At 40.4% G+C, this 27,859-nt stretch overlaps 1 protein-coding gene across 3 annotated transcripts in view; it reads right to left on the bottom strand.

Annotated features, from left to right (window-relative positions):
- Positions 1-27,859, bottom strand: part of Dpys (dihydropyrimidinase) — a 73,076-nt gene that overhangs the window by 23,156 nt on the left and 22,061 nt on the right. For all 3 annotated transcript variants that reach the window (XM_071602189.1, XM_027949201.2, XM_027949210.2), the window contains exons 5-7: positions 21,804-21,960; positions 20,540-20,681; positions 18,783-18,925 (exon numbers count right to left, since the gene is read on the bottom strand). In XM_071602189.1, the coding sequence (XP_071458290.1) occupies positions 18,783-18,925; positions 20,540-20,681; positions 21,804-21,960 (442 nt within the window). The remainder of the gene's footprint in view (positions 1-18,782; positions 18,926-20,539; positions 20,682-21,803; positions 21,961-27,859) is intronic.

The raw sequence follows: 27,859 nt of genomic DNA, 5'->3' as shown, positions 1-27,859 counted from the left end.
TGGCAAAGCTAGACCTTAAACTTAGGTCTGTGAAGAAGACTTCCCTTTAATGATAAAAAAAAAAGAGCTGTTTTAACCTCGATACAGGGTCTGTACCAGCACTATGGTTGTATATTACTGCCATGGCTAGGAAGTCTCACCTAATGCTGACTGCTAAAAAGCCATCTGTCAAGCTGGGCATGGTGTTGCCTGCCTGTAATTCCAGCTACTTGGGAGGCTGAGGCAGGAGGATCACAAGTTTGATGCTAGCTTGAGCAATTTAATAAGTCCTTGTCTCAAAATAAAATTTTTAAACATCTGGGATATAACTCAGTGATAAAGTGCTCCTGGGTTAAATACCCAGTGCTAGTGGGGGGTGATGAGGGAAAAGAGCTATCAGTCAGTTTTAAATTGATAGAGCCACTTAGGATCTAAATGTCTAAATGGAATTCCTTTAGACTCTTCTAAACTTGAAAACTGTGCTATGGAAAAACACAGACAAAGAACTATCAAGGCCCGAAGTCTTCCTCATTGTCTTGGTGTGAGCTGGATCTCAGGATGTCTGTCCATCAGAGGAGCTGACCTTGGAGGTTTAATGAGATTACATCTACAATCTTCAAATCTCTAAAACAGGGGTTGGCACTATAGCCCTCGGTCCACAATACAAATCCAGCCCACAACCTGATTTTGTATATAGAGTTTTACTGGCACACAGTCACCCTCGTTCACTTACATATTGTCCATGGCAGCCTTTGCACTAGAACTTTGGCCTGGAGTCATCAACAGAGATCCTTTGGGCCACAAAGGCTAAAAATGTACTGTCTACCCCTTTGCAAAAAGAGTTTGCTTTTCTTCTGCTCCAAGTGTCTCCAGTGGCAAAGACAGAACAAAACAAGACAACAACACAAGGCTCTTGGGGGAGTAGTTGTAAGACCTAAAACCTGACATGTGAGAAAGCCACAATGAAGAAAACTCATCAGGTAAGGACAGAAAGGGAGAGAGAAAAGGGCGGGGACAGAGAAAAGCAAATAAAAAATTAAAAAAGCAGAAAGGAAGGCAAAAATACAACGTGACCAAAAAGTTGTGGGGCTGTGTTTTGGTCAGCTTTTTTGTTGCTGGGACCAAAAGACCTGATAAGCACAGTTTTTAGAAGAGGAAAGTTTATTTGGTGCTCACAGTTCCAGAGGTCTCAGTCCACAGATGGCTGACTCCACTGCTCTGGGCCCAAAGTGAGGCAGAACATCATAGCGGAAGGGAGAAAGCAGCTCAGGACAAGAAAGTCAGGAAACAGAGAACTCTGCTCATCAAGGACGAAATATAAGACCCAAAGGCACACCCCCAGTGACCCACCTCCTCCAGCCACATCCTACCTGCCTGTAGTGACCACCCAGTTAATCTCTTCAATTGGATAATTTCACCTGTGAACTTCCTTGCATAAACATCTAAACCATAACAGGGAAGGACACACCGGTGGCTGTTCCAACAAGTTCAAGGCAAGGAAGAGGCACCTGATGTATTCTGAGTACATTCGTGTGCATTGCCTCTTTTAATCTCTCAACAACACATATTTTTTTAAATAATTTTAATATTTATTTTTTTTTTAGTTATCGGCGGACACAACATCTTTGTATGTGGTGCTGAGGATCGAACCCGGGCCACACGCATGCCAGGCAAGCGCGCTACCGCTTAAGCCACATCCCAGCCCCACAACAACACATATTGCTCTTTCCATTTAATCAATGAGGAAATGGAGCCCATAGAGGTTGAGCAACTTTCTGGGAGTCGCCTGGTGTGTAAGTGGTAGGGACAGAAATCAAATACAAGTAGGCTGGCCCTTCCTCTCCCTTGCCACTGCACCCCTTCTCAGGGATGAAAGTGCTATGTTTTCACTTATTGCAAAGATCACCAGAGCACTTGGGATTTTTATGGTAATTATCTGCTTTCCACGCAGGTGAGAACCCGATGACAGCTAATCATCTCCCACAGCCGCGGCATACTCCAGCATGTCATCGACCCTCCTAAAATAGAGCATCATTCTGGAGCCTCTGTCAGAGACAGGAGCACAGCCTCAGAGTACCAATTAGAAATAAAGTCGTATGGCTTGAGCTGAGCCCAACCCAAAAGACATATGCTTTTAGGGAGCAGGATGAGGTGTCAGTTCACAGGACACCGGAGCTAATGTGGTCACTGTGGTCACCCCAAGTAGGCGCAAGGCTCAGAGTCCCAGGTGGTGATGCTGAAAAGGTGCAGAAATGCAAACTGTGAACCTGACTCAGCTTCTCCACCAAGGATGCCTCTGGGCAAACTCCTGGCTGAGGCGGGAAGGGAGAGCCATCCTGGAGAGTCTGACAAACTATCTGCCACCATCAGACATCCAGAGAGCCACTAACTTGAGCAGACAGGTAATAACAGCCGAGTTTATGGGAGGCTTAAAATTCAGGACTCTGTTGCAAAGAATTTCTTTATCTCAAGTCCCTGACTCCACAGAGCAGCCTTGAATCTGGGTATTATAATCATTCCCATTTCACAGATGAGGACATTAAAGCAAACCAAGGCAGAGTAGCTCAGCTGAGTTACAGTGCAGTAGGTGGAGGGTTGATTACAAACTCAGGTGGACTGGATCCAGACACCAAGCCTTAACCCCTGTGCTACAGCAGTCCCTCCCTCCTGTCCTTTTGGGAAGCCATAAGCTCTACAGCCCTGCTGTGAACCCCAGCTCTGTCCTTTCCAGCCATGTGAACTGGGGTAAATGACTTAACTTTCTGAACCTCGGTGCCTTCATCCTTAAAACACATGCCCAAATTGAAAATGGCACCTACACCTCAGAGAGTGGAAGGTGGAAGTGAAGTAGCATTCTATAGTGCACATATTATCTGCTGACACACCTCCTGGTGTAAGGAGGGGTCCAGGTCTGCCACACTCACCCTCCTCTGCATCCTCTTGGGCCAGGTGAGTGTTTGGCCTGATGGCCAAGGGCAGACACCCATACCACACCACCAAGGGCAGAGGAATAAAAACCTGTCTCTGGGGGCTCCAGCTGATGCTAATGGCTAATGTCATCCCATCTTCCTTCCTGGCTACCTGCCCTCTGAACCTCAAGCTCCAGCAGCAGATGCAAAGGCAGCACCTGGGGGTGACTCGAGCCCTCACCATTGTGGAGGGTCCCAAGCCATATATATATGTGTATGTCTATGTCTGTTATAGTTTGGATGTGAGGTGTCCCCCTAAAGCTCATGTGCAAGACAATGTAAGGTTTAGAGGAGAAATGACCGGGCCACGAAACTTTAATCCAATCAAGGAACTGCAATCCTATGATGGGATTAACTGGGAGCTAAAGGCAGGTAGGGTGTGGCTGGAGGAGGTGACCACTGGGGGGGGGGGGCATGTCTTCAGGGTATATATTTAGTGAGCTGAGCTTAGTCTCTCTGCCATCTGATCATCATGTGAGTGGCTTCCTCAGCCACACTCTTCCACCATGATGTTCTGCCTAACTTTGAGCCCTGAGGAATGCAGCCAACTGTCTATATACTGAGACCTCTGAAACCGTGAGCCCTCAAATAAACTCTTCCTCCTCTAAAATTGTTATGGTCAGATCTTTTAGTCCCAGCAGTGAGAAAGCTGACTAAAACCATGTCTATGCCTGCATATGTTTATACACACACAAGCACACAAGTATTTCTACTTCTCTAAACCCTTACTAACATATCCTGGATGGTTTACTCTGGGATAGTTGCTCACAGAATTCATGTCCCTCCCTCACCTTCCTTCCTTCCTTTCTTCCTTTTTTAATTTTTTTTTTGAGTCAAGGTCACCCTATGTTGCCCAGGCTGGCCTAGAACTCCTGGGTTCAAGTGATGCCCTGACCTCAGCCTCCCAAGTAGCTGGGATTACAGGTGTGCACCACCACACATGACTCAGGATCTCTCTTTCTTTGTCTTCTGGGATCCAAAAGCATTTGCCCTTGACATTTTCATTTGCTTTTCTTATATTTACTAACAGCATCTCAGTGGCTGGAAGCTATGGTCAAGGTCACCTTTGATAAATATGATGATGATAAATAAAAATATCCAGCTTCATCTTCCCCTCACTGCATATTTATGCATTAATTCCTGTGTTAGATGCTCTTCATATATTATTTTATTTAAATCCTAATTATAACTCTTCAGAAGCAGTATTTTTGATACTTATTTTATAAATAAAGAGACCGAGGCTCAGGGAAGCTGAGCAACTCACCTCTAGTCATAAATAAGAGTCTATGTGACTTCAATACCAAGTGCTTAGCACTGTATATTGCTTCCCAATGCAAGTGATCCATGCAGAGTGCAAGTCTGGAGTTCAATGCATATTTATATGAAATTCTGCTCCATCTTCTTCCAGAAATACTAGAGTATCTTAAAAGGGAAACATAATGCATGATAGGATAATTAAGGATAAAAACAGATCAGCAAAACTTTAGAAGAGGGTTCCAGGCACCTGTGCATAGCTGAATTTATGTCTACACCGGAGAATACACTCATCAGCACCCATTTCTATGCAAAACCTTCCCCCCAAACAGGCAAGCAAAGAATGAATCAAATTTAAGGCATATTGTCATGTTTTCTTTTAGGCCTTGCACAAAATTTATTTCTCATAGGTACCAGAAATACAATAAACAAGGCAGGGGAAGACTAGTAGATCTGCCATATATTCTGGCATTAGAAACACTGATATATTAAAAACAAAACAACTGGGGTCTTTTATCATATAACTGAAAGCCATTCTTGCATCATTAAAGTTTTTTCTTGTCTCTGGATTTTCTGAGGTAATAAATGAGGTAGAATTACTAATTAGCCTTATAATGTCACCATACATAAAGAAAGAGGTTCTAAGAGATAGGTTTCCTAAGTCCAGAATTTTAAGATCACTATTTCACAGCTCTAATCTACCAATTCTGTATAACCCTATTCACTTCTGCCTTGAGGGGGAAAAAAAGACAGAAAATGGAGACATCATCTTGGTAGAAGAATGTAGAAGGTTCCTTTCCATCTATGGCTGTATCATTGACTCGTTCATTTAGTAGGTGCTTATTCATCACCTACTCCATGCCAAGCACCGTTCTAAATGCTACAAATGAACCGTGAGCAAACAATGAAAATCCCTGCTCCCATAAAGGTGACACTCTAGTTAGGTTATTTCTGAATTTGCAAAGATCTCTTTGTTATAAAGTCTATTTATTTATTTTACACAGGTTTTAATCCAGAGGTGATTAACCACTGGGCCATATCCCCAATCCTTTTTATTTTTTATTTTGAAACAGAATTTCCCTAAGTTACCTAGGGCCTTGCTAAGTTGCTGAAGCTGGTTTTGAACTTGCAGTCTTCCTGCCTCAGCCTCTCAAGCCACTGAGATTACTGATGTGCACCACCAGTCATGGCTTTAAACATGATTCTAACAAAGTCAACATTTTAATATTAGTAACATGCATAGGATGCTTTATAGTTTGTTCAAAACACTTTCATGTAACTTTAGCATTTATTTCTCAGTAGAACCTTGGGGAGTTCACAAGAAATGTGACACACCATTTAAATAAAAAGACAAATAATATCATGTTACCCAAAAGAAAAGTGAACAATAAATGTGAATAGATATTTCTTTATCAGAAAAAAACCAATGACTAATAAATGAAAAAGTATTCAACTTCCTTAATGCTTAAATATATGTAATTTGCAGCTGAAAGGTAACAATTTTTACCTATAGAAAAGGAAAAGTCAACAGAAAGTAAAAGATTGTGCTGTGTCAAAAAATTGTTCCCTTCAATACAATAATTCTGCTTTTAGTAAGCCATCCAATGCAAATACTCAGAATTTGGTTTTAAATGGAAAAAAAATTAAAAGCTGCAGAAGTTACCCATTATTATGAAACCTAGATGAGGGGGGGACCTAGCATGGAGAAATTTATATAGATACTCTTCCCCTGGGGCCACTGTTCCATGCTGTCAGGAAGAGCAGCTGCACATCAAAAGATTGTACAACACATTTGGATCATCCAAAAAATGTTTACTGGCCCTGCACAGTGTTACTTCCAAGAGGCATTCTACTGAAATTGCAGTTAAAACTGTACCTTGCTGGCATGTCAATTACAAACTAAATGTGTACTAGAGGATGTGTATAAACAGGGATGAAACTATGATTGACAAGACAAACTAGCATCCTGAGACTAGTGTTGATTTTTCTAAGCTGTATTTTCTCTAGGATCCCACATTATAAAAGTCATTCAATTTGATACCTCCTTGCTACTTTGTATATGATAATGATTGTAATGTTTCTTCCAGTTTTACTGTATACCAACATCCCCCAAGGGTTGGTACCATTATTATCATATCTACATTTTACTGAAGAGGAAAATCTGCGTTTTATTCTAGAGAGGGGAGTATCCTGCCCACAGTCAGGGAGCTAGTGGGCACAATTGGGATTTGACTCCAGTTACCTGGTTCTACCCTGCTATGCCCTTAACCATGGGACTGCACACCTTCATCTTTTGCCTTATAGTAGTTAACTGGGTTACTTACTTGTTCAATTAGATGGCAAGTTCCTTCAAAGTAAGAACTTTTCATTCATCTTTGAAAACAATATATTGCACTCAGTTGCCACTCAATAAATGCTTGGGTCACAAATGACCAGAGCCATAATTGTTTTGATGACCCTCTTATCTCCTTTCCTTCACTCCATTTTCAGTCTTTTACCATGTTGTTGGGGAGCATTTTCCCTCCTGGGGAAAAAAATCTATTAGATCAATTATTTCCCCCCCATTTCCATGCCTTCATCTTGTCTGAGGTCTTATCCTCTCAAGCCAGACTCCAACGGCAACCTCTGACTTGGCTCCCTGATTCCTATTCATCCCCCACATTCATTGCCCTAAAATTCTACTTAATTAGAATCCCCAACGGATGAGCTCAGGCACAGACTGAAGCACTCAGACCCCAGGGTGATCAGATGTGGGTAGAGCTCCTAGACAAGTCACTTTTGATGGAAAGCATCCTCCTAGGGTGACAGTCACAGTTAAGTCAGACTGAGGGAGTTTCAGGGGCATGGAATTTTTCAGTCATAAAACTGGGAAAGTCCTTGACAAAACAGGACAAGTTGGTTGCCCTATGTCTTCCCAACCTCCAAATCCCTTTTTCTTCATCCTCACGTATTCTAAAAATATCATTTTCTGCTTGTGCCATATAAAGACTGGAAAGGGCAGGTTTAGACACACTCAAGGCGTCACTCAGAGGCATTCAATTGCTCAAGCTGCGGGCTTTGCGCGTACTTCTAAACTTAATCTAGCATTCTAGCATTCAAAGCCCTTGGCAATCTGGTCAAGACTAATCTTATCTTCCAACTCCTTGCCTTCCTAAACCCTTCACTCTCTGGTATCTGAATTCCCCCTTAAATATCTTTCCAACTTCTCCTTCTTTAACCCTGACTTCTCCATCTGGATGGCTTTTCCACCCCTTGTCCACCTATCCAGAGCCACCTTCAAGGATTCTGCTAGTTTGATGCCTTTCCCCAAACCTAAGGCCACAGATAACCTCAACTCGATACTTATTTGGACCACCACTTATCAAGGATTCCAGCACAAGATCCTCCACCTTCCTTTTGTAGTGAAGTGTTTTGTTCTTCTGTCCCTAAAGTTATTTATCCTTTCCCATGTTTATATCTTATGTGTGCAAACAAAACACAGCCTCTTTGATGGCAGGACATATATTTATGTCCCCCACATATGCAGCAATTTCTTATATATACTAAGCATGCAATAAATATGTTTATAGGTAACTGATTAATACTGTCTCCCCACCACCACCACCATGGAAGAAATCCAGCAACTCTTCTGCACCAATAAATGCTCCAATTTTTTTTTTCACATGGCTAAATTGCCTTCTCATTATTCTGCCTCCAGAATCTTAGCTTTCCTTAAATGCCTGGCAGGAGGATAAAACTGAGAGCAAAATAGGAACATTTCCTGGTGGGAAGAAAAGGGCAGAATCATGGGATGGGATGGTGGGATGGGGCTGACGGGGAGAAAATAAGACAGAAATGTAAAAAAACTACTGATAAGAAATTTTGGAGAGGCAGAGAGCACTGCAAACATAGAAAAAGATAGAGAAAAGGCGGGGGGGGGGGGGAAGGACTTCACAGGAAAGAAAAAAATATATATCCAAACCTATCTATATTAGAAGACAGCCTGAGAACCATGTGCAAAAATCCCTGGCACCAATGCCAAGCCTTGTCCAGAGAGGGGCAGCCCGTCTGACCCTTCCAGAAGGTGCACTCAGTGAGCTCTGCACAGATGGCGGGCTTTGCACACACGTCTGGGGAGGCCCCTCAATGCCCGGACAGCTCGCAGCCCCAATTACAGGACTAAGGCAAGCACAGTGAACTGATGGAAAATTTCCTTCAGGCAATGTAATCGTGGCATAAAAAACAATATTGATCCATTTGCCTCCCAGCCAAAGAGAAATCAAGTTAGACAAAGGAAATTAGACAATAGGTTTAATGTGATTCCAGTCGCAGCTGCAAAATAAACCTAATGTACCCTGACTCTCCTTCCCCGGCTCTTCCTGGTGTGCATGGCCACTCTGGTGGGAGGGCTCTGAGTAGGTGTTTTGCAGGCACATGAAATCTTTTCAGCTAAAAAGTCAACTGCCTTCTGGTGTCCAAAGACTCTCCACTGCCAGCAGGATGGACTTGGGATGGAGCACTGGCAGATTTGCTGGGATCCATGCCACTTGCCAGACAGAGCACACTTGTGACAAAGGACAGACATGCAATTGCTGCCCAGGAGTATGGCGGGGAAGCACTGACCTTGGATTCACAAGTCTCTGCTTATATGTGATGAGAGTCAGGGGCTCAAGGGCCCATGTGTATGTTTGTGTAAAATATGTGTGGTTGTAATCAGAGGCCCTGATTAACAGGAAACAGTGAGATGCCTATGTGCATGTATCTTGGGTAAGTGCCAATGTTCTGTATTTCAAGGACTCAATGTGCAATTAGAACAACAAAATAGGTACAGGCTCAAGTTTAAAAGTGAATATTTAGCTGTGTCACCTCAGAGGATGGGAGAGGGGTCCACTCCCCGAGGTGCCTCCACTTCTTCCCCATAAGATCCTGGAATTTTTTTCCAGGTACTGGTCTTAAATTTTCTTGGATCCATTTTCACCCTGTCTTCTGTTTCCCCCATAACCAAGAGTCTATGTTTTTAAGGTAATTAGCCAAATTAGGGGTGAACCTGAGACCAAAACCAGAGTTGTTCGGTCCACAAAAGCATTCAAGCCTGAATAGGCCATGCTGGTGGTCAGGCCTGGGGATGCTGACTAGTCACTGACTCTGAAGGGCATCTTTATCAAGCACTTTCCTTGGAAAGTACAGAGAAATATTGAGAGTTTATTTATTACCCCCCCCCGCTCCCTCCCTCTCTCTGTCTCTGTTTCAATTCAAAGTAGGAAAATGTAAAATGTAGATCTTAAATCAGTTCCAAGAGTAAGTAAACAAAGTCTCGAACAAAAATTTCAATCACACATTTGTTCACTGTCCCAAGACTATTGGTGTCTGACTTATTCACTCAAGTAAGTATTAAGCCCCTGTATCTCCCCATAAGTGTCCTGGAAGGCAGGCAAATGTCAAAAACAGAGAAACATAGACTATACATCAGGTAGGAAGAAAAATAAAGCAGGTGCTGAGATAGGAAAGCTGGTGCCTTATATACAACTTCTCCTTGGTGCTTTCTTTCTGCCCAATTTTAATACTGAAAATAAACCATGCTTACTCTGGCAAAGGCAAATGGTCAACCATAGAAGTGGTTACTGTGATTCATTTCTAAGCTGCTTTTCTTTTATTGAAAAAAACATGCAGCTATTACTAGTAAGGTCTTCAGAAATGATTCCTAGTTCCTTGAAAGGTTCAGTTGCATCAGAACATGTTTAAATAAACAACTTGGAATAAATAGTGGTTAAAATTTCACCATCTGTAATCAGCAAAGCAAGTTTTCTTTCATGCAGAGTTCAAGCTTTTTTCTTTTTTTAAACAGATGTCTACCGAAGGCCACAAAATGAATACTATGTGATTTGTTTGACTGGTTTCACTATAAATAATTTCTAAAAGGTGTCAGCTTTGGGGACATTGAAGAATTCTGATTTCATCAGACTATCTCAGCCAAAAGAATCCAACCAAGCTTCTCAACTTCAGTCATCTTGGTGAAAATAGGAGGTCGATACAAGAAATAAGGGAGATGGAGTTTTCATATGAAATATAATTTTAGTATATTTTGGTGCTGTCTGAATTAAGTCAGTACACAATGACTTCTGAATAACAATGATAGCTAGCAGCAGCTTCCACAAATTACACAAATGGACCCCCTACTTCTAACTGGTTACCTAGTACTTTCCCAGTATTACTGAACACTAATTTTGTACCAAACATTTTATGTACACTATTTTAAACAGAACAATGCTATAACATACACACCATCATCCTGCCTGCTTAACAAATCAAGAAATTAAAATTCTGAAAAAATCAAGCAACAGTCCCAAGGTCACCCACCCAGTTTGTAAGCAGCAGAGGAAGAATTCAGCCCCAAAGCCTTTCTCTTTGGTACTTTCTCTGTGGTACTGCAGGCTGGATTCTGGGTAGATTAGCAAAAGACACTTATTCCTCAAGATACTTCACTATCATCTCCCAGAAAATTGTCATAATTACCATATAAATCTGTGGCAATGACTACATGAAGGACCACCCTGCAGCTGCACAAAGCACAACCTGGATCCACTAAAGCAGCCACCCTACACCCTGTCCCTCCATGAACTCACACAGGCAGCACTGTGAAAATCACAGAGCACATCATCCTCATTTCCACTCATGCACCTGGACAAGGCCTGCAACCCCCACCTCCTCCCACACAGTGCATACTGGGATGGCTCAGGTTTGGGGCCTGGGGGGAGGAGTTAGTTATAAATACTCTTAGAATCAGGCATAAAAAGCAGTCTTCAGGTTGACCAGCTTTTAAGGCAGAACTGCAGGTTTCTATCTGCTATGAAGGTGTGCATGTGTGCATATGTTTCTTCTTTGGAGGAGGAGGATTATGGCATAGAAATGAGAAGATATGCAATGTGCAATTTCAAGGGGAAATTGGCTGGTAGCGTCTATGAAACAGCCACTGATAATAAAGCCAAATTTGTAAGCCATAAGCATCATTTTGCCAATGAGCACCTTACTCTTCATTTCTTCTTTTCCTCACATGCTACAATCCCCACTACTCAAGGATGAAAGTCATTCTTCCCTGTTTGATTTCATCCATAAGGCCCCTTCCAGAATCCAGAGGGGCATATTCATAAGCTGCAAGTCATTACTCTTCACTGGATATAAACTTAAATTCATTTATCTCTATCTTCATTGAGAAAGTGAAGGAAATTAAGCAGGAAAGACAGCACAATGCCTACAAGAATGGTGTATTCAAGGTCAAAGTCTGCTGTAATTGAGTTAAAAAAGTAATAAATTAAAATCACTGTGATCTAAAATATGCCGGCTTGGCAGAATCCAGTGCAGCTAGAAGTCTTCATTAAATGTTCCAGTGCACACAGTGTGCTGGCTGCATGTTTGTGTACTTGAGATGCTGTGAGATATCCTGTAGTTCATAAATACTGAAAAGGGACAGTTGCTATAGTAACAAAGTGCTATTTAATGAATACCAAAGAACTGAAGCTCACGGGGTAGCCTTAAATTGCCAGAACATGAGTTACTGCTGCTGCTGTGGCTTGCAAATTAACTTACATGCCATCCTCTCTAATAAGATTTTTAACCAGTTGGTCAATCTGGCTGATTTCTGTTTTAACCACAGGACACCACAAATTCTTGATACCTCATAAAAATAATACTCCTGATTTCTTCCCCCTGACTCCAAGTACCAAAATATTCTACAGAAATGGACTGAATATTTAGCTAGAGAATATGTCCTTAAATTTAAAGCTTTGACCGAAGTAGTGGAGCGTTAGGACACATACTTCTGTCACAAGCAATAGACAGTGGCTCAGTGAGCCATCAAGCTGAATATGGCAGACTCTTAGCTCAAAAAAAAAAAAAAAAGGTGTATGCTCCCTTTGCATTGAATGCAGTGTTTTTTATTGTGCAATGACACAGAAGAGCTATTGCAGGTCATTTTTTGCAGGAACTTTTACCAGCCAGTAACATCTTAAGTAATCTTTCATCAGTATATCCAAACCTTTCTTGGAGGCATCCACTCCCAATTCTCTCTCACCATCCATCACCACATGTCAAACGCCTGGAATTATCCAGCTTTTTACACGTTTACAAGGAAAAAAGAAAAAAAAAAAGCATGGCTGCCTTGCTTTTCTTTCCACTGATCTCCCCTCCGTAACTTTGATGCAGTCCATTTTTAAGGTTACAGATTGTGTGGCAAGCACACTTACTTCTACATGTCGTTAATAACGAAATGAGAATAAAAAACAAATGAAAACATCTATGTACCATGAAGCCAAAAATCATTAGCAAGTGCATCTGTTCTCCAGAGGCTGGCTTGTTCTTGCATAACCAGCAGCTCAAATGGTCTGGTTGGATCCACTGAGCTCAGTGTGGGCCACGGGCGCCCCCTTGAGGATCTGGGTGCAATGTGTATTGCTCTCATTTGAGATAACTAGTCAACTGAGCAATTGTTTTTGGTAAAACCATGCAAGGAAATCTTGCAGAAAAAATTTGGCCACCATCTAATGGTGTGGTCACACAGAAAGCCTGCAGATTACCAGCCTTCAGTTAATAGAACAATCAGGTAGGTGAAATAAAAGGAATAAATTCTTGTAGAAAGAAAAACTTCCATAGATATATTCATCTATTGATAGATCAAATAATGCTTTTGTGCAAGGTGAGATCTATTTAAAAATGCTTCTGTTTATAATAAAAAAATTAAAACTGGAAACAGCCTATCACCTCCTCACCTCCCCTTCCTCTTCTGCTGGCTGAATCAGTTCTCTCTTAATTCTCAGCTGTAACCGCTTCCTCCCAGAACGCCCCATTGGTGCCTCAGTTTACCTCACCATGCTTTAGTCCTGACTCTCAGGGGGCAGATACTTCACTCACTATTCTCTCTCGTGTAATTTATGCATATGACTGTCCTAACATAAGAAAGATCCTTCTTCTTTGAACTTTCACAGCATCTTGTTTCTGATATTCTTAACACATACTTGCTTAGACTGAGAATATTTGACTTTTTGTCTCATCTCTTCTCTCTAGACTGTCAGTTTCCTAAAGTCAGAACTAGGGTCTGTACAATCTTGACTCTCAGGGCCTGGTTCCCAGGAGTGCTCCAGTATAGAGCAAATTCCCTGAAAGAAGGAGCACACAAAAGCAGTTCTCATATAGCTTCATTTCTTCTCCCGAAGAGCTCTGCTTAACAAATCGCTCCCAACCTCAGAAACAAAGGGACACTTAAAAAAAGCAAGACTAGCAAAACTTTTCTTCCTCTTGTCCTCAGAAAATCCTTTTTATTTATATTCTTCTGAATTCATTCACTCTTCCAACAATGAATTGGTCACGTGTATGAAGTTTAAAGCATGAAATGGGGAAATGTTATTCTGACTCTTCTCCTCCTCCCCACAGCTGTTGCTGAATACAATATTTCCAATTTTCCTGATGCCATTGCTTTATCGTATCAATCTTGAACGCAGTGTAGACGGTGGTATCCTTCTCACTTCCTGTTCAACAGCATTTCCTGTGCTTCTGCTCTGTGCTGAACTGGGTCAGGCCCAGGTTCTACAGAATCAATTAAAATATCAAACTAGGGCACAATTCCCCACTCTTTAAGTATGGTCTGCACATGGTGACTTCCTGCCCAAAAGTATAGCATAGAAATTTGAGGGGTGGGGCCATACTGTGGTACATGCTACCTCAGCCAGGTCAACATCAACAATACCAAGTCCCATCCACGTCACGAACCCTTCCTGTGATGTAACATCTGCCATTTTCCTTCCCCCATACCTGTGCTAGAAATGAGAAAAACATAAAATCACAACTGTTTTGTCAGCTATTTTACCACTATGACTAAAAGATCTGACCAGAACAATTTTAGGGGAGGAAAAGTTCGTTTGGGGACTCACAGATTCAGAGGTCTCAATCCATAGACAGCAGGCTCAATTCCTCGAGGCTGGAGGTGAGTCAGGACATCATGGCAAAAGAGTGTGGCAGAGGGAAGCAGCTCACATGATGATCAGAGAGCAGAGAGAGAGGTCTCCATTTGCTAGGTACCACACAGCCATGCTCCTAATCAACCCCTTTCTCCAACCACACCCCAACTGCCTCCAGTTATCACTCAATTAATTCCATCAGGGATTGATTCTCTGATTAGGTTAAGGCTATAACCCAATCATTTCTCCTCCAATCCTTCTTGTATTGTCTCACATGTGAGCTTTTGGGGGACACCCCCATCCAAACTTTAACAACAACACATGATATTCTACAGAATACTGGACCAATATTCCTCAAAATTAACAAGGTCATCAAAAAGAAAATTGGAGAAATTGTCATAGATCAGAGGAGCCTAAGAGCACAGGATGACTAATGCAATGTGGGATCCTGATGAGATCCTGGAGCAGAAAAGGAACAGTAAGTAAAAACTAGGCAAACCCGAATGAGGTATGGATTCTAATTAAAGTAACATGCCAACATTGGTTCATTAGTTGTGACAAATGTTCCATACTAATGTAAGATAATAATAGTGGAAAATAGCTGTGGGGTGCATCAAACTTCTCTGTAATTCCATTGCAAGTTTTCAGTAACTTTTGCAATGATTCTGAAATAAAACATTTATTTTAAGAACTAGAACTAGATTTCAAGATTATTAATGAGGGAGAAGTGAATAAAAACTGAAGTACAGTATTATAAGTGGGTGTGTGGGATTCGTAGGACTCAGGACATGAGGTGGAAAGAGGAAGGTACTGAGGATCAGGAGGTAGTGTGTGGGGACACGGAAAGCTCTGGATGATGCCTGGACAATTAAAGAAGGCTAAAAATATGTGGCACATCAGAAAGGTCCCTGTTGAGGTCAACAGCATAAATTTTGGTTGGGAACAGCCAGGCCAGACAAGCAACTTTCTCATAACAAGCAAAGCCAAGAATAGAGGAAGCTGGGACTGTGATCCACCCAGAGAAGGGCTCAGCAGAGTTTCTGCAATAGTCGCTCCCTTGTGATGTGAACCACCATTAACACACTTTCTTCCAGATTCATTATTCCATGAAGACTCCTCCTCAACTGCCCTGCCTCTCCTTTCCCCACATTCTGTAGTGTTCACATTAAAAAAAAAAAAAAAAGAGTAATGACAATGCCAAATAGTTGGATGGTGGTTTAGAGAAGACTCTTAAGAAATTTATGAAATCAAATAAGTGAAAGAAATCCAAAGGGGGATAGATCAATTCAATATACCCTGATAAGATTCCTCCATTTTTTTCAAAAAGACTATAAAATAAGAAAAAATGAAAAGATTGCCAGTTTTTTTAAAAAAAAAAAAAGATTTGAGTATCAGAGAAACAGAACCCTGTGGTTTATCTGTCTGCCTGGTCAGCACAGGCAAATGATCTGCGAACATGTAAAACTGAAAATATTCCAAAAAGCATGACACTGGCCAAACAAGAAAAATATAAAATAGCTATAATAACACACGTCTTGTCTTTGTGTAACACTCTCTTACTTTATAAAGCATGTCTACAAGTATTACTTCATGGGATTCTAACAAAAACCTTGTGAGGTAGGCATAACTATTATTAGCAATCCCTCTTTGCATATGCAGAAGTAGATGTACAGAAACTTTATTTAGTTTTATTTATTTATTTACTTATTTTGTGGTCCTGGGGACCGCCTGCAATCTAGGCAAGTCCTCTGCCACTCAGCTACACCAAAAGCCTTATAGAGACTTTAAATGACCTTGGGTGGAGCTCAGGCCAGCACCTGCATATCAGGCTCTTGGACTTGAGCTGGTCTTCATTATGAATAGCATTGAGGTGCACATGATAAGCAGTCCAAGACAAAAAGCAAGAAAGGATACCTAAGACTACTAAAGTGTACTTGTACTACTAAAGAAGATTTAGTGCTAATAATTAAAGGTCAGATGTAATATATATGTATAATTAAAGGCCAAATCTGTATCTACATTACATACCCATATATCTCTATATATCTATATTTATCTTTACCCAAAATGCCATATATATGAAATTTTAAAATTTGAAATTTATGCTATCAGTATATAAAGTAAATCATAATAACTGCCCTGTTATATAAGAAATATTTCAAAACTGATGAAAGAGACAGAAAGAAACTTACAAGCATAGAAACCTTTTAGTTTGACCTTAAGTTAGTTATTCTTAGACCAGAAATGAGGGAAATTAAGCAGGTAATATATAGATCTTAAAAAGTAACTACCTATCTGGATCATTATGTACTATTCTGAAACAACTGAATAGGAAAGGAAGGACAAAACAATGTTATAGAAATCAGGAGCTGGAACTTGTGAGAAAGTGATCTAAATTTGTGTAGTCTAAAAACATGACTCAAGGATACATAATCACAGCCTATAAATATCCTCCAAGCAGCAATATGTGGTAAATAAAGCAAGTGAATTATTCACAACCTTATGTTCCGGTCATTTCTCTTTGTCCAGTTGCCTAAGGAAGACAATGCTTTACACTCGAGCTGGGGTCGTCCTCAGAAATTAAACCAGCCAGGGAGGACTCTTAAGGCTGGGCGCTGCTGGAGTTACCCAGGTGTAGGGTTGAAAAGAACCACACGGAATGGCCTCCCGAGGCACTCTGGGTAATAATGGGAATGAGACTGGAGAGTCACATCACTCAATAGAGTATTTTCATCTTTCTCTCACCTTTGATAAGGAAAAACATAGAAAAGAATCAAATCCATAAAAGGTTTTATATTTACTGGCCCGCCTGACTGGAATTAAAAACAGAACATGAACAAGCAAGTATAATATAAAGTGCTGTGCTTTAAATCAGGAGATAACATGGTATGGAATCTCACAGAAAACATACAAGCGTCCAAAGTCAAAGTCACATGGTCAGGGTTCTCATATCAAACTTATACTGTTTTGCAGTTATAGTTTTCTCATTACCATGAAGCAATCTTATTTGTCTTACCTGATAAATCACATTTTAGATACTGAAGTTTAACCCACCGTGAGCCATGCAAGTGCAAAATATTACTAATTATTATCATTGTTCTGCTCTCCCAGATGTTATGCTTCAAAATCATAATTTTTCATAAATATTTCTTCCACATGATAGTTTTGTCCCTTTTGAAAATTTATAGGTTTTCTGATTAAACCTGATGGTCTCCCTAAGTCACAAGATATTTCCAAAAATCTACCTTGTCTCAGCCCTTGGAGCTGCCTAAAATTTTCTGAATTGCAGCAAAGGTGACCCTGGGTAGGAGACTGCTGGGCATACACCAGCCTACTGCAGAGTGGTATTTAAAATACCTCAGGTTCTCTAAATGTAGCATGTGCAATTCATGTGCAGATCATTCTAAAACCAAGCAATTTTTTATTCCCATTGCCTTCCCAAGCAAAATTTCCCTAGCCTAGTAGAGAAGCTGCCCTTATTGGTTTTACTGGGTATTAAGTCCTTAATGGTCAGCAATTCCTTGTTAACATAATAACAAAGACTTAGAGTTGTGCTTAGTTGGTTTCTAAGGATATTCAGGTAAGTAAGATGCTTGTACCACCATTTACTGCTTTGCATGGATCATTAACCGCAGAGAGGTGTTAGGGCAAAGTGTTTGGCAAATGGCTACTTGGCATGATCATAGTCTTCCAACCATGTGAACTGATCCCTGGATAGGGACCACGAGGGTCCAGAGACTACCTGGGGCTGGATTTAGGCTCAGAGTCACAGTTAAATTAGTTTTCCCCAGAGGGCGGCCCAGGAGCATTTCATTGGAAGTGGGTCTTTATGATGATACCACCTCCAACAAGCTACACATTTTGCCTACTACATTTAAAAAAAAAAAGTGATACACTTTTAATAAATGGCTGTACAGTGAGGCAGACCGGCTCATGGTATTGCTGTTTGCACATGAATATATACACACACACAAAATGTTGAAGTCGTGGGTTTCCCTCCATTACAGTGGCAAAGTCTACAGAAAACACACATCAGTATGCAGGTATTGTCTGTGCTCTCCTCCTGTAAGGAGAAATTCACAGAGCTTCCTCCTCCACTGAGTGCTTTCCTGAGTTGGTGGAATTTGCCAGACCTGCAATATTAACATAGAATTATGGAAATTGGAAACAAAAAGCTCGAGTCTACTGGGAATGATAGGCTCAAGATGAACTCAACTGGAAAATTTGGCTAACAAAAAGTGACATCCTTTGTGCTGGAATTTTTCTATCTGAAAGCTTTAAAAAGGCTGTAATTATTTTGAGTTTTCAATTCAGCCCTTTTCAAATTAAGCCTTGTATTTTCTTCATTGTGCTGTACCTTTCCTCCCTGTGAAGTCAGGCATTTGCCAGGCACTGAAGTGGTAAATTCATATTGGTTTTCTATACATATCCATTTTCAGAGAATGCAACACAAGTTTTGCAACCTCTATGCCAAGAAAAACAAAGAAATATTTGTATATCAAAACCTTTATCTGTGCACAGTCTCAAAATTCCTGAGCATGGCTAAATATATCACCTAATAAGAAATGGCTGATTAAGGCCAAAGCAAAATTTCTTTGCAAGTTAGTGCTTTTTCTTCATCATGAAGCCAAGGAATACAAGAAGTCTGACTTACCTTGTGGCTTTTGGGTCCCAAATCACTATGTCAGCATCTGATCCTACAGCTATTCTTCCTTTTCTTGGGTAAAGATTAAATATTTTGGCTGCATTTGTGCTAGTAACTGCCACAAATCGGTTTTCGTCCATTTTACCACTATGCTATAAAACAATTCCAAAAAGAAAATGCATTTGTTCTGATGATCAAATACTCAAAAAAAAAAAAAAAAACAACAAAAAACCTCCTATCAATAAAAATACAAGACTTGCACCACTTAAACCAACCAGAACTGCATTGAATTTCTTACACTGAGGAGCTGGCCACATCTGTGGATGCCGGTGTTAAACAAGCATAAAGCTAATGAAGAAGACAATGGGGTAACATAGGATGATGTTTCAAAAATCTATCAGGTCAAAAAACAACCCCCCTAATTCCTCCCATCCTGCCCAGAACCATACCAGGTTGCTACAGATGACAGCTAAATGTTGGCAATGGTACTTTCAATTGCCATTTAAAGGTTTCCACCACCACCTATTACATTTATGATCTGGCTAATTTATCATAGACCCAAGATTGACAAGATAAGCATGTAGACATAGGCAAGGTACTATGGAGTTAAATAAGACAGGTTATGACGTTTTTAAATCAGGTGACACTTTTAGAAAGATGCAAACTTGACTTAAGAGGTTCAATTTCATGCAATTAAAACTCACATGAAACAATAATCATGAACAGTCTAAGTCTATTGCAAAATACTTTAATATAGAAAAAGTGTTTAATATAGAAAAAGAGTTTATTCCTAGGTATATTGATATTAAAGTTTACTATTCCTATCTCAAAAAATGATTAAAAAAACCCATGACCTAAAAGACATAATCCTAGAAGTAAACCATCTTGTTTCAGAAAATATCATAGTATCATGTGTTATATAAAATATTTATATACCTTGGAACTGTAATAAATTATAAAAATCTGCTTTAATGAAGATATTTACTATAATGACACAAATCAAAAAGAAATTGGACTTTTCTTCCCCTTCAAAAACTTTGAGTTATTATTTATATGATTTCATACAGCAGTTTTAAAAATATGATATCCAAGGGTTCTTTAAAAAGGGACATCTACAAAGATTTTATGAAAAGGAGGTACAAACATGAACATAATATGTAGTCTTCATGTATTTTCCATCATTTCAAGTATTCATAGTAGTGACACATGAGGAATTGGGATCCAAGAACATGAGAAACGAAGCAGAACTGTAACATTTAAAGAATGGGATTCTCATTTGTTTGTTTTAGATTTTTTTTGTTGTTGTTGTTTGTCTGATACCAGGGATTGAACCCTGGGCACTTAACCACTCATCCACATCCCCTGCCTGTTTTATTTTTTATTTAGAGACAGGGTCTCTAGGGCTTTGCTTAGTTGCTGAGGCTGGCTTTGAATTCATGATATTCCTGCCTCAGCCTCCCAAACTGCTGGGATTACAGGCATGTGCCACCATGTCCAGCAAGAATGGCCTTCTTTGTACCCAATGTAAGTCCATTCCCAATGCAGCCTCTAAACTGAAACATGCAGAGAAGACAATTATTTGTTTGCTGATACTGCTGCAGGGTGGGATGGGATGGAATTGGTGACAATGGTGTTGGATTCCCACTGTAATGAAAAAAAAAAATCAGGAAGCTTCTCTAAGGAGGTTTATGCCATTCTGGCTCTCAATCAGTCAGGATCCTATCTGAAGAAGAAAGCAAAACAAGACTGGACCCTATGAAACCTACCACGCCTTTTTCCCATATGACTGACATCCGGTCCTCAACACCATTCACCCCATTGGGAATTTTAGTAAAATCATCCTTCCCAAGAGCTTTCTGGCACGTGTTGAAAGTGCAGTTGTCAGTCCCTGTTGTGGTCAGGTCATCACTGTAAACAAGCAAACAAACATGAGGTGAGTAGACAGAACATGTGAGGATGAAAGGACCATACATTTCCTAACTTCCTGACCCTCTTCACCAAAAGTCAGAAAAACGCAATGGAGAATGGATAGCATTTTCAGGTGTGTGTTTCACCCTTCTCCTGTCTTTATATAAGAGGTGCTTTCAGAGAACACACAAGAAGCCTAGATGCAAAGCAACGGTTAGAGAGCCTGAGTTCTAGGCTCACCTGTGTCACCTACTGGTTCTGTGCTTATGAGTTTGTCTCAGGTAAAACTTAACAGTTGTATTTGATAATAGTAACATCAGGGTCACCATGTATCAGGTAATGGGAATGAAGGGCAGGTCCTCCAGGGCGACCCCTGGGCAAATGACCACATTGTGATACTGTCCGTGAGACTGACCAAGGATGATGATGTCACCAGGGACTGAAATCCTGCTTTGACTTGTGAATTATCTTGGGAACACAGAAACGTAAAAGAAGAAAGACACTGAAAGAAAGGGACAAGTGAACTCTCATACAGTCAGTTCCTAAATCTGTTTGGTAACTTGAATCTGAGCATCTGTGAATGGGGGATGTCAGGATGTCCATGTATGTGTCATGCTCAAGAACAATGATCAGCCCTTTCCAGAAAGTGACAGAATTACCTACACAACCATCTGGTTCCTGCATTACCTCAGCATAGAAAAAATTCAGGATATTCAAGGCATAGGGCTTGGGTGTAGCTCAATGGCAGAGCTCTTGTCTAGCATGTGGAATGCTCTGGGTTCAATCCCCCAGCACTGGGCAGGGTGGGGGGGATGCATATTAAAGAGACTGGGCTCTGGGTAACAAGAGAAAGATTAAAAAAACAGAAGTAAAAATTCAGTAAAAATAATCAGCTTACTCTATGTCCAGGAGAGATTTTGACAACATATCATAATATAACTAAGCCAGTATTTTTGTTCTCCAGGTAAGGAAGTGCCCTGGATCTCTCAGGTCAGGAACAACAGAATACTGGAAGTTTCATGGAAGCTCCAGAATTAAGACTAGCTCTCCTTCACCCAAACCCGAGACTTGTAAAACAAGTTATTTTGGCAAAACCCTCATAGTCATCTACACAATGATTACTTAGCCAACAGATTCATGAGAAAGCCAGGAGTTGAAGGGTCTGGTCTCAGAGGTGGACCCATGACGTAGTGGGCTGCATGGTGCCATTCCTTATTCCAGTAGTGAGTGCCATCAGTGCCCAGACCTGCTGCTATAGGTTCTCCATAGACCACCTTCCCTGGAAAGTTCAAAGGAAACATTCTGCACTTTAATTTGTTTTTAAAAGAACCATATGACAAAAAACACAAATATTAGTCTTCTCTGTCCTAGCAGAGGAAAGTTTCACTAGCTTAGCAGAATCCCATACTATAATTTACTTTTGTGAACCAATTTAAAAGTATCAGCTAATGTTTACTGGGCATTTACTATGTTCTAGCCACTTACATGGTACAGCAGATTATTCTACCCACTCACCTGATACCAGTTTTGACCAACTGACTTACTTTGGCCAAATAGATATGAATGGAAGTAAAATGTGCTGCTTCCAAGTACAAACCAAAAATGTCTTGGGATTCTTCCATCCCCATTTTTTTCTCTGTCATGACACCAATAGGGGCTGTTTCTTGTGTCCCAGAACAAAGAGACAATGGAGCAGAGGCAAAGCCAACCCACAATGAACATGAATATGAATGAGAAGCAAATCTCTAGTTGTCAGCCATTCCTAATTTAGATGCATTGTTACTGCAGTACACCTAGCAAAATATGGCTTATACATGTGCCATTTCTAATGGAACCATCTCCAAAATTCTATCAGAAAAATGCTATTATTATCTCCAATGAAACATGAGGATAAAGTTATGGGGTTATGTACCTCTCCATAGTCACTTTACATATAGTGCACATAGATGGAGCAGAGGAGGTAGAATTTGAACCCAGTCATTAGTATTCCAGTGGTCCTAACTTATGCTCTACTCGACAGAGGACAGATAATGATTAATATAGGTCATCTGGAATTCAATCAGAGCATATTGCTGCTGCAAATAGATTGTTAACCTTTTCATACCCTAAAAAAAGCTCCTCAAAAAACTCATATTAAGTAAAAGAACCCTCAGATAATAAAATTACAGCCTGAAATGCATATTTTAAAAATCATGCAAATGAGTCCATCAAAAGCACACAATGTTAGAAAACTTAATAGTGCACAATGAATTTGAATTTAAAATCAGAATCCTACCTCTGATTAGCATTTGTCAGAATAATAGATTCACTGACATCAACCTCATCATATGCAAGCAATCAAAAAACGGAGTGTGCAGTAAGGAGACACTGGCATACCAAATTAGTTCACTCTGGTTAATCAGATGCCAAATTTTAGTTACAATCCTGATGTATAACTGAAATTAACTGATTTCCCTAGAGAGTACTGACAGTGGATGGCTACCAGCTGCCTGAGTCACATTAAGTGGGGATGTAGCACCCTATTATCTCACAGATCCTTTCTCCCCCAAACTAGCCATCTTACTCTAGCCAGCCTAGGAAATTGTAAAGCCATAGAAGCCAGACTTGCTGAAACCCAAGAAATTCACTGAAGTAACCCAGTATCAAGTTGTGGTCAATTAAAGTGATCCTCCAGGAACAGCCACAGCAGAGATGGTTTGCTTCCAAATGCACCCACTTGGATGAATCCCACCTGCTCTGGGTCTGACTGCCCTCTTCCAGAAAGGGGAAATGCCATTAGCATCTCTTTCTGGTATGTATAATAAGCAGTGATCATTTCTAGTGAATTAAGAAGTAATGTACTACTACTACTAGAGAGAGAAAGACAGATACAACCTTTTATTTGCAAGTTCAAAGACAACTTCTTATTCTGATACAACTTCTTACAGATGCTTGGGTAATGAGAACTCTGAAACTTGATTGGCAATCACTTTGGAGTTGCCAACTCAGGATTTTCTGTGGTGCTTCATCATCGAGGAAAGATCCTTATCACACGTTCTATTCAATCACTTGGCACATCAAGGTGATATGGGAATACGGTTCCAAAACTTCTACCATTTTAATAGCTCTCAGGAAAAATTAAAAGTGTCAGCATCTACCGGGAGTCTGCCAGGACTGTTTTGAAACCAAATGACAGGTAATTTCCTTGGAAGGGCTTAGTTCCTTTAAAATGTGACAGGCCACTTTTTGGGTATATACAAACTCTTCATGAACTGGTGGGTTCTCCCCCCCCCCCAGTTTTCTCCCCATTAAGTGTTTATAAATATATATATGAAAACATTAAAAAGTAAAAATTCCTAACTGCTCTTCACCCTATTTCACAATGATTCTAAAACATTTTCAAAGAACTAACAAGCATGTAAGAAGTGAAAATGGGAAGTAAAACAGGGGGCCTGTAAAATCCATAAATTAGAGAATCAAACCAGACAATTCAGCATAATTGTGGGTTCTAATAGATTTGGGCCAAAAATAAAAGAATAATAAAAAGAGCTAACATCTACATAGTGCTCCATAGCCTGCAAAGCTCTCGCACACCATCTAATTTGACCCTTGCAGCAACCCTCTTGCGGGTGACAGATAAAGAAATTGATGCTCAGTGAGAGTAATTAATTTACCTGAGAGCACACTGGTAGTTAGTAATACAGTCAGAATCAAAATCCTCCTCTTCTGATATCAGATCATAGGTACCACGTTATTAAGAAAAGTGTCATTGGTAAAGAGCATGCATTTTTAAATGTTTAAGTCAACTACAAGCTATTTGTGGATGTGGCTGAGCAATTTTCCAATTTCACTTACTGCTTTCACTTACTACGTAGCAGGTTGGCAATGAAAAACTCTCTGTCGGTCCTTACTCTGGTACTCTTCTGATTACATTTGCAACCAGATGGTTCCAACAACTCCTGGGAGATGGAGACATCTTCATCATTAATCTCCTCCCACTGCCTGCACAAGTCTCACAGTAGGTTGCACCCTGTCTACAGACGTGTTCGCCTACTTCCTCCATCCTTGGGCTCAAAACCAAAGAGGAAAAGACTCTGCACTTAGGAAGCAATCTTCCACTAAAAGTTATTTCACCCTCTGAGAGATTCTAAAGATTTCCAAATAACGAAGCACATCAAACCTGTCCAGACTCCCGTGTACCAGACAACATGATTATGAGATGAAGGTGATAGAGTAGATGTGAACGCCTTGTGTGGATATGTGAGAAGCACTTCACTGAGTCATAGGATGTGTAGAGGGATGCAGGGAAGTAGCATAGGTACCAGGAACAGGAACATTGGCTACCAACTAGGAAGCCAAACACACCTGCAAAAATAAATTTTCCTAGCTAAAATGACAGGGTGAAACCTTCCTGGGCTCTGCTTTGAATTAAAAAATATTACTTTTCCAAAGAAAGGAAATAATTGAGAAGAGAAGCAGCATGGTAGAGCAGATCAGACAGAATTAAGTTCAAATCCTAATTTTCTACTTTTTAGCTTTGTGCAAGATGGCAATGCTTTAGTCTGTTCTTTGTACCTATGAAATGGGATCACAATGTCCCTTCTAGTATGGTAGTTTTGTGCAGGTCAAATAAATTAATGCATATGAAAGTACCTACCATGTGCCTGAACCCCTGGAGCTGCTTCATGTTATAAGCTGAATTGTGTCCCCTGCCAACTTTCAGATGTTGAAGCTCTCAGAATGTATGAAAATAAGAGGTAATGGAGGTAATTAGGGTGGGCCTTAATCCAATAAGACTGGGGTCCTTATAGGAAGAGGAAATTTAAATATCTGATATCAAAAAAAGATAACATGAAGACACAGGAAGGATATGGCCATTTACAAGCCAAAGACAGTGGCCTGGAAACATCCTTCTTCCACAACCCTCAGAAGAAATAGACCCTACTGACACCTTCATCTCAGACTTCTAAACTCCAGACTTATGAGAAAATAAGTTTCTGTTCTTTAAGCCACCTAATCTATGTTTCTTTGTTACAGCAGCTGTAGCAAACTGGTACACTCCACAAATGTTATTTTCCTTATTGTTTACACAATTCCAAAAAACTTTAAAATGGTCAGTTTCTACTGCTTTACAATTGAATATAAAGTAAATAATGTTCTAAATAAAAAAGAGTTGGGTGTTTTGATGTTTAAGAGGAAGAAAGGAGAAACAAAGGATGAGATTCAAATCTACCTCAACCCTGCTACACATCATCCTTCCTGTGGCCCTGGTTATAGAATATCAGCACGTTGTATGTGTGCAAACAGGATTCAATTTGTTCTCATTCAGCACTAAGGAGCAATGGTCAGTATGACCACTTGAGGAGAGTATGGCCATTGTGTGGAACTTTCTCCCCATCTTTTAAACATAAGAAGATTTTATGGAGGTCAAAGTTGAAATAAGATGGAAAACAGGAAATCTAAAACCTCTATGTAAGAGAACTTTATATTTTATAACAATAGACTTGGTAAGTAAAGCTTTTTACTATAGGAAACCCAAAATCATATTTAACCCAACCAAATCAAATAACCAACAATCAAATAAATAAACAACAAACTAATTACAAGGTAGCTTAGTTCACTGTGAACTCCTTTAGAACTAACATAATCATTGAACCCAGGGCCTCACACATGCTAGGAAGGTGCTCTATCACTGAGCTACAACCTCAGCCTCAGTGATTTGTTTTTTGTAAATCAGATAAAGAAAAAAAAAATATTCTACCCTGAAGATAGGATCTTGGATATAAAATAAAGTTGGACTTCAATAAGACAAGTTGAACAGGGCATGTGTGGGAAATACATTGAAAATCTCAATAGTAAATGGAAAACAAACTATAACAGGTATATACAAGTAGAACATCAAGTTAAGTTGCTGAGAGAAATCACCACCACTCTAAACAGCTCCAGCAAAAATGTGAATCCCTGTGTACACAAGTTCTATTGGGAGGTTGGGGGAAATGTGAAGAATGGATTTTCTATAAGATCATTAATAATGCTACATGCAATACTATGGCTGAAAAGGAGTACATATAACCAGAGCTACTCGGATCAAAATAAAAAGTGTCACTAGGCGATGACTCAACAATGGCACACTTAGTCCTTGGACAATGACTAGACTGGAGAGAAATGCAGTCTGGGCTGCAGAGACCAGAACTTCTAAATGCAACACTACTTTACACTTGATCTCTCCTGGGAGAGAAGAGCATGTTTTTGATGTTCTAGCTTCACTTTTGCACAAGTGACTTCATGTAAGAGAGGTGGGAGGGAAGTACCAGTGGGTTGAGTTCCAGTTGCCCAACTCAGACTGAGAAAGAAAAGCATGAAACAGACTTTTCTAGCCATGGTCAAAGGCGACTCAGGTTTGGATGGCTGGAACTTGAAAGTTTTATGCCTTTTCTTGTAACCTGCTTTTCACTCACCACAGCTGCTGAATTCTAGAAAAAAACAACAAGGTATGAGCACAAGGAAAGCTCAGGTCTTGCATTAAAGTTGAGAGTCTGAACTTCCTTCCTTCCCAGCTCACATGGGGAAGAGGTACAGAGGGAGGGAATCCAGAGCTGCATCAAGAGTGAGTGGAGTGAGACCATGCTGACCAGAGCTTTTGACTGACTTCAGGAAGATGGAAAGCAGATGAGATGGCATAATTAATAAGGGAAATGTAGAAGGCACAGGTGGGACTCAGGAAGTCATGAGGGCACTTCCTGGGGTGAGAAGGACAGGGAAGTGAGGCGGACAAAGAGAGGACCAGTCAGCCCTGGCCCTCACCACAGTGTGTGAGACAAGGCCTCTGATGGTGTCAGTGCCACCCAGTGAAGCTCCCACCAAGCTCCCACAGCTCATTCCGGAAACAGTCCTATCTGTGCCGGGAGAAACCCATGTCCACTCCCCACACTACTCACCTGGCCTGTCCAGTTCCACACAGGGACAGCCAAGGGTCACCTGACACAAACAGCACAAAAAGGGAGGAACCAAAACATTTGTTAAACTGAAAACATGACTCAGAAGGAAGCAGAGATAATCCAGAAAACAGAGAATTTTTTTCCACTAGTATCCTCAGGGAGGTCAAGAAAACAATGCTTGTATTAAGAAATACAAACAAAAAAGAAGATGCAGCCATGGGAAAAAAAGAGCCATCAAGGAACAACAAAGTTTTCTCGGAC

This window comes from Marmota flaviventris, chromosome 15 (genome assembly GCF_047511675.1).
Source record: "Marmota flaviventris isolate mMarFla1 chromosome 15, mMarFla1.hap1, whole genome shotgun sequence".
NCBI lineage: Eukaryota > Metazoa > Chordata > Mammalia > Rodentia > Sciuridae > Marmota > Marmota flaviventris.
Note: the sequence above shows the minus strand (reverse complement) of the source record. Positions and strands in the feature narration are given on the sequence as shown.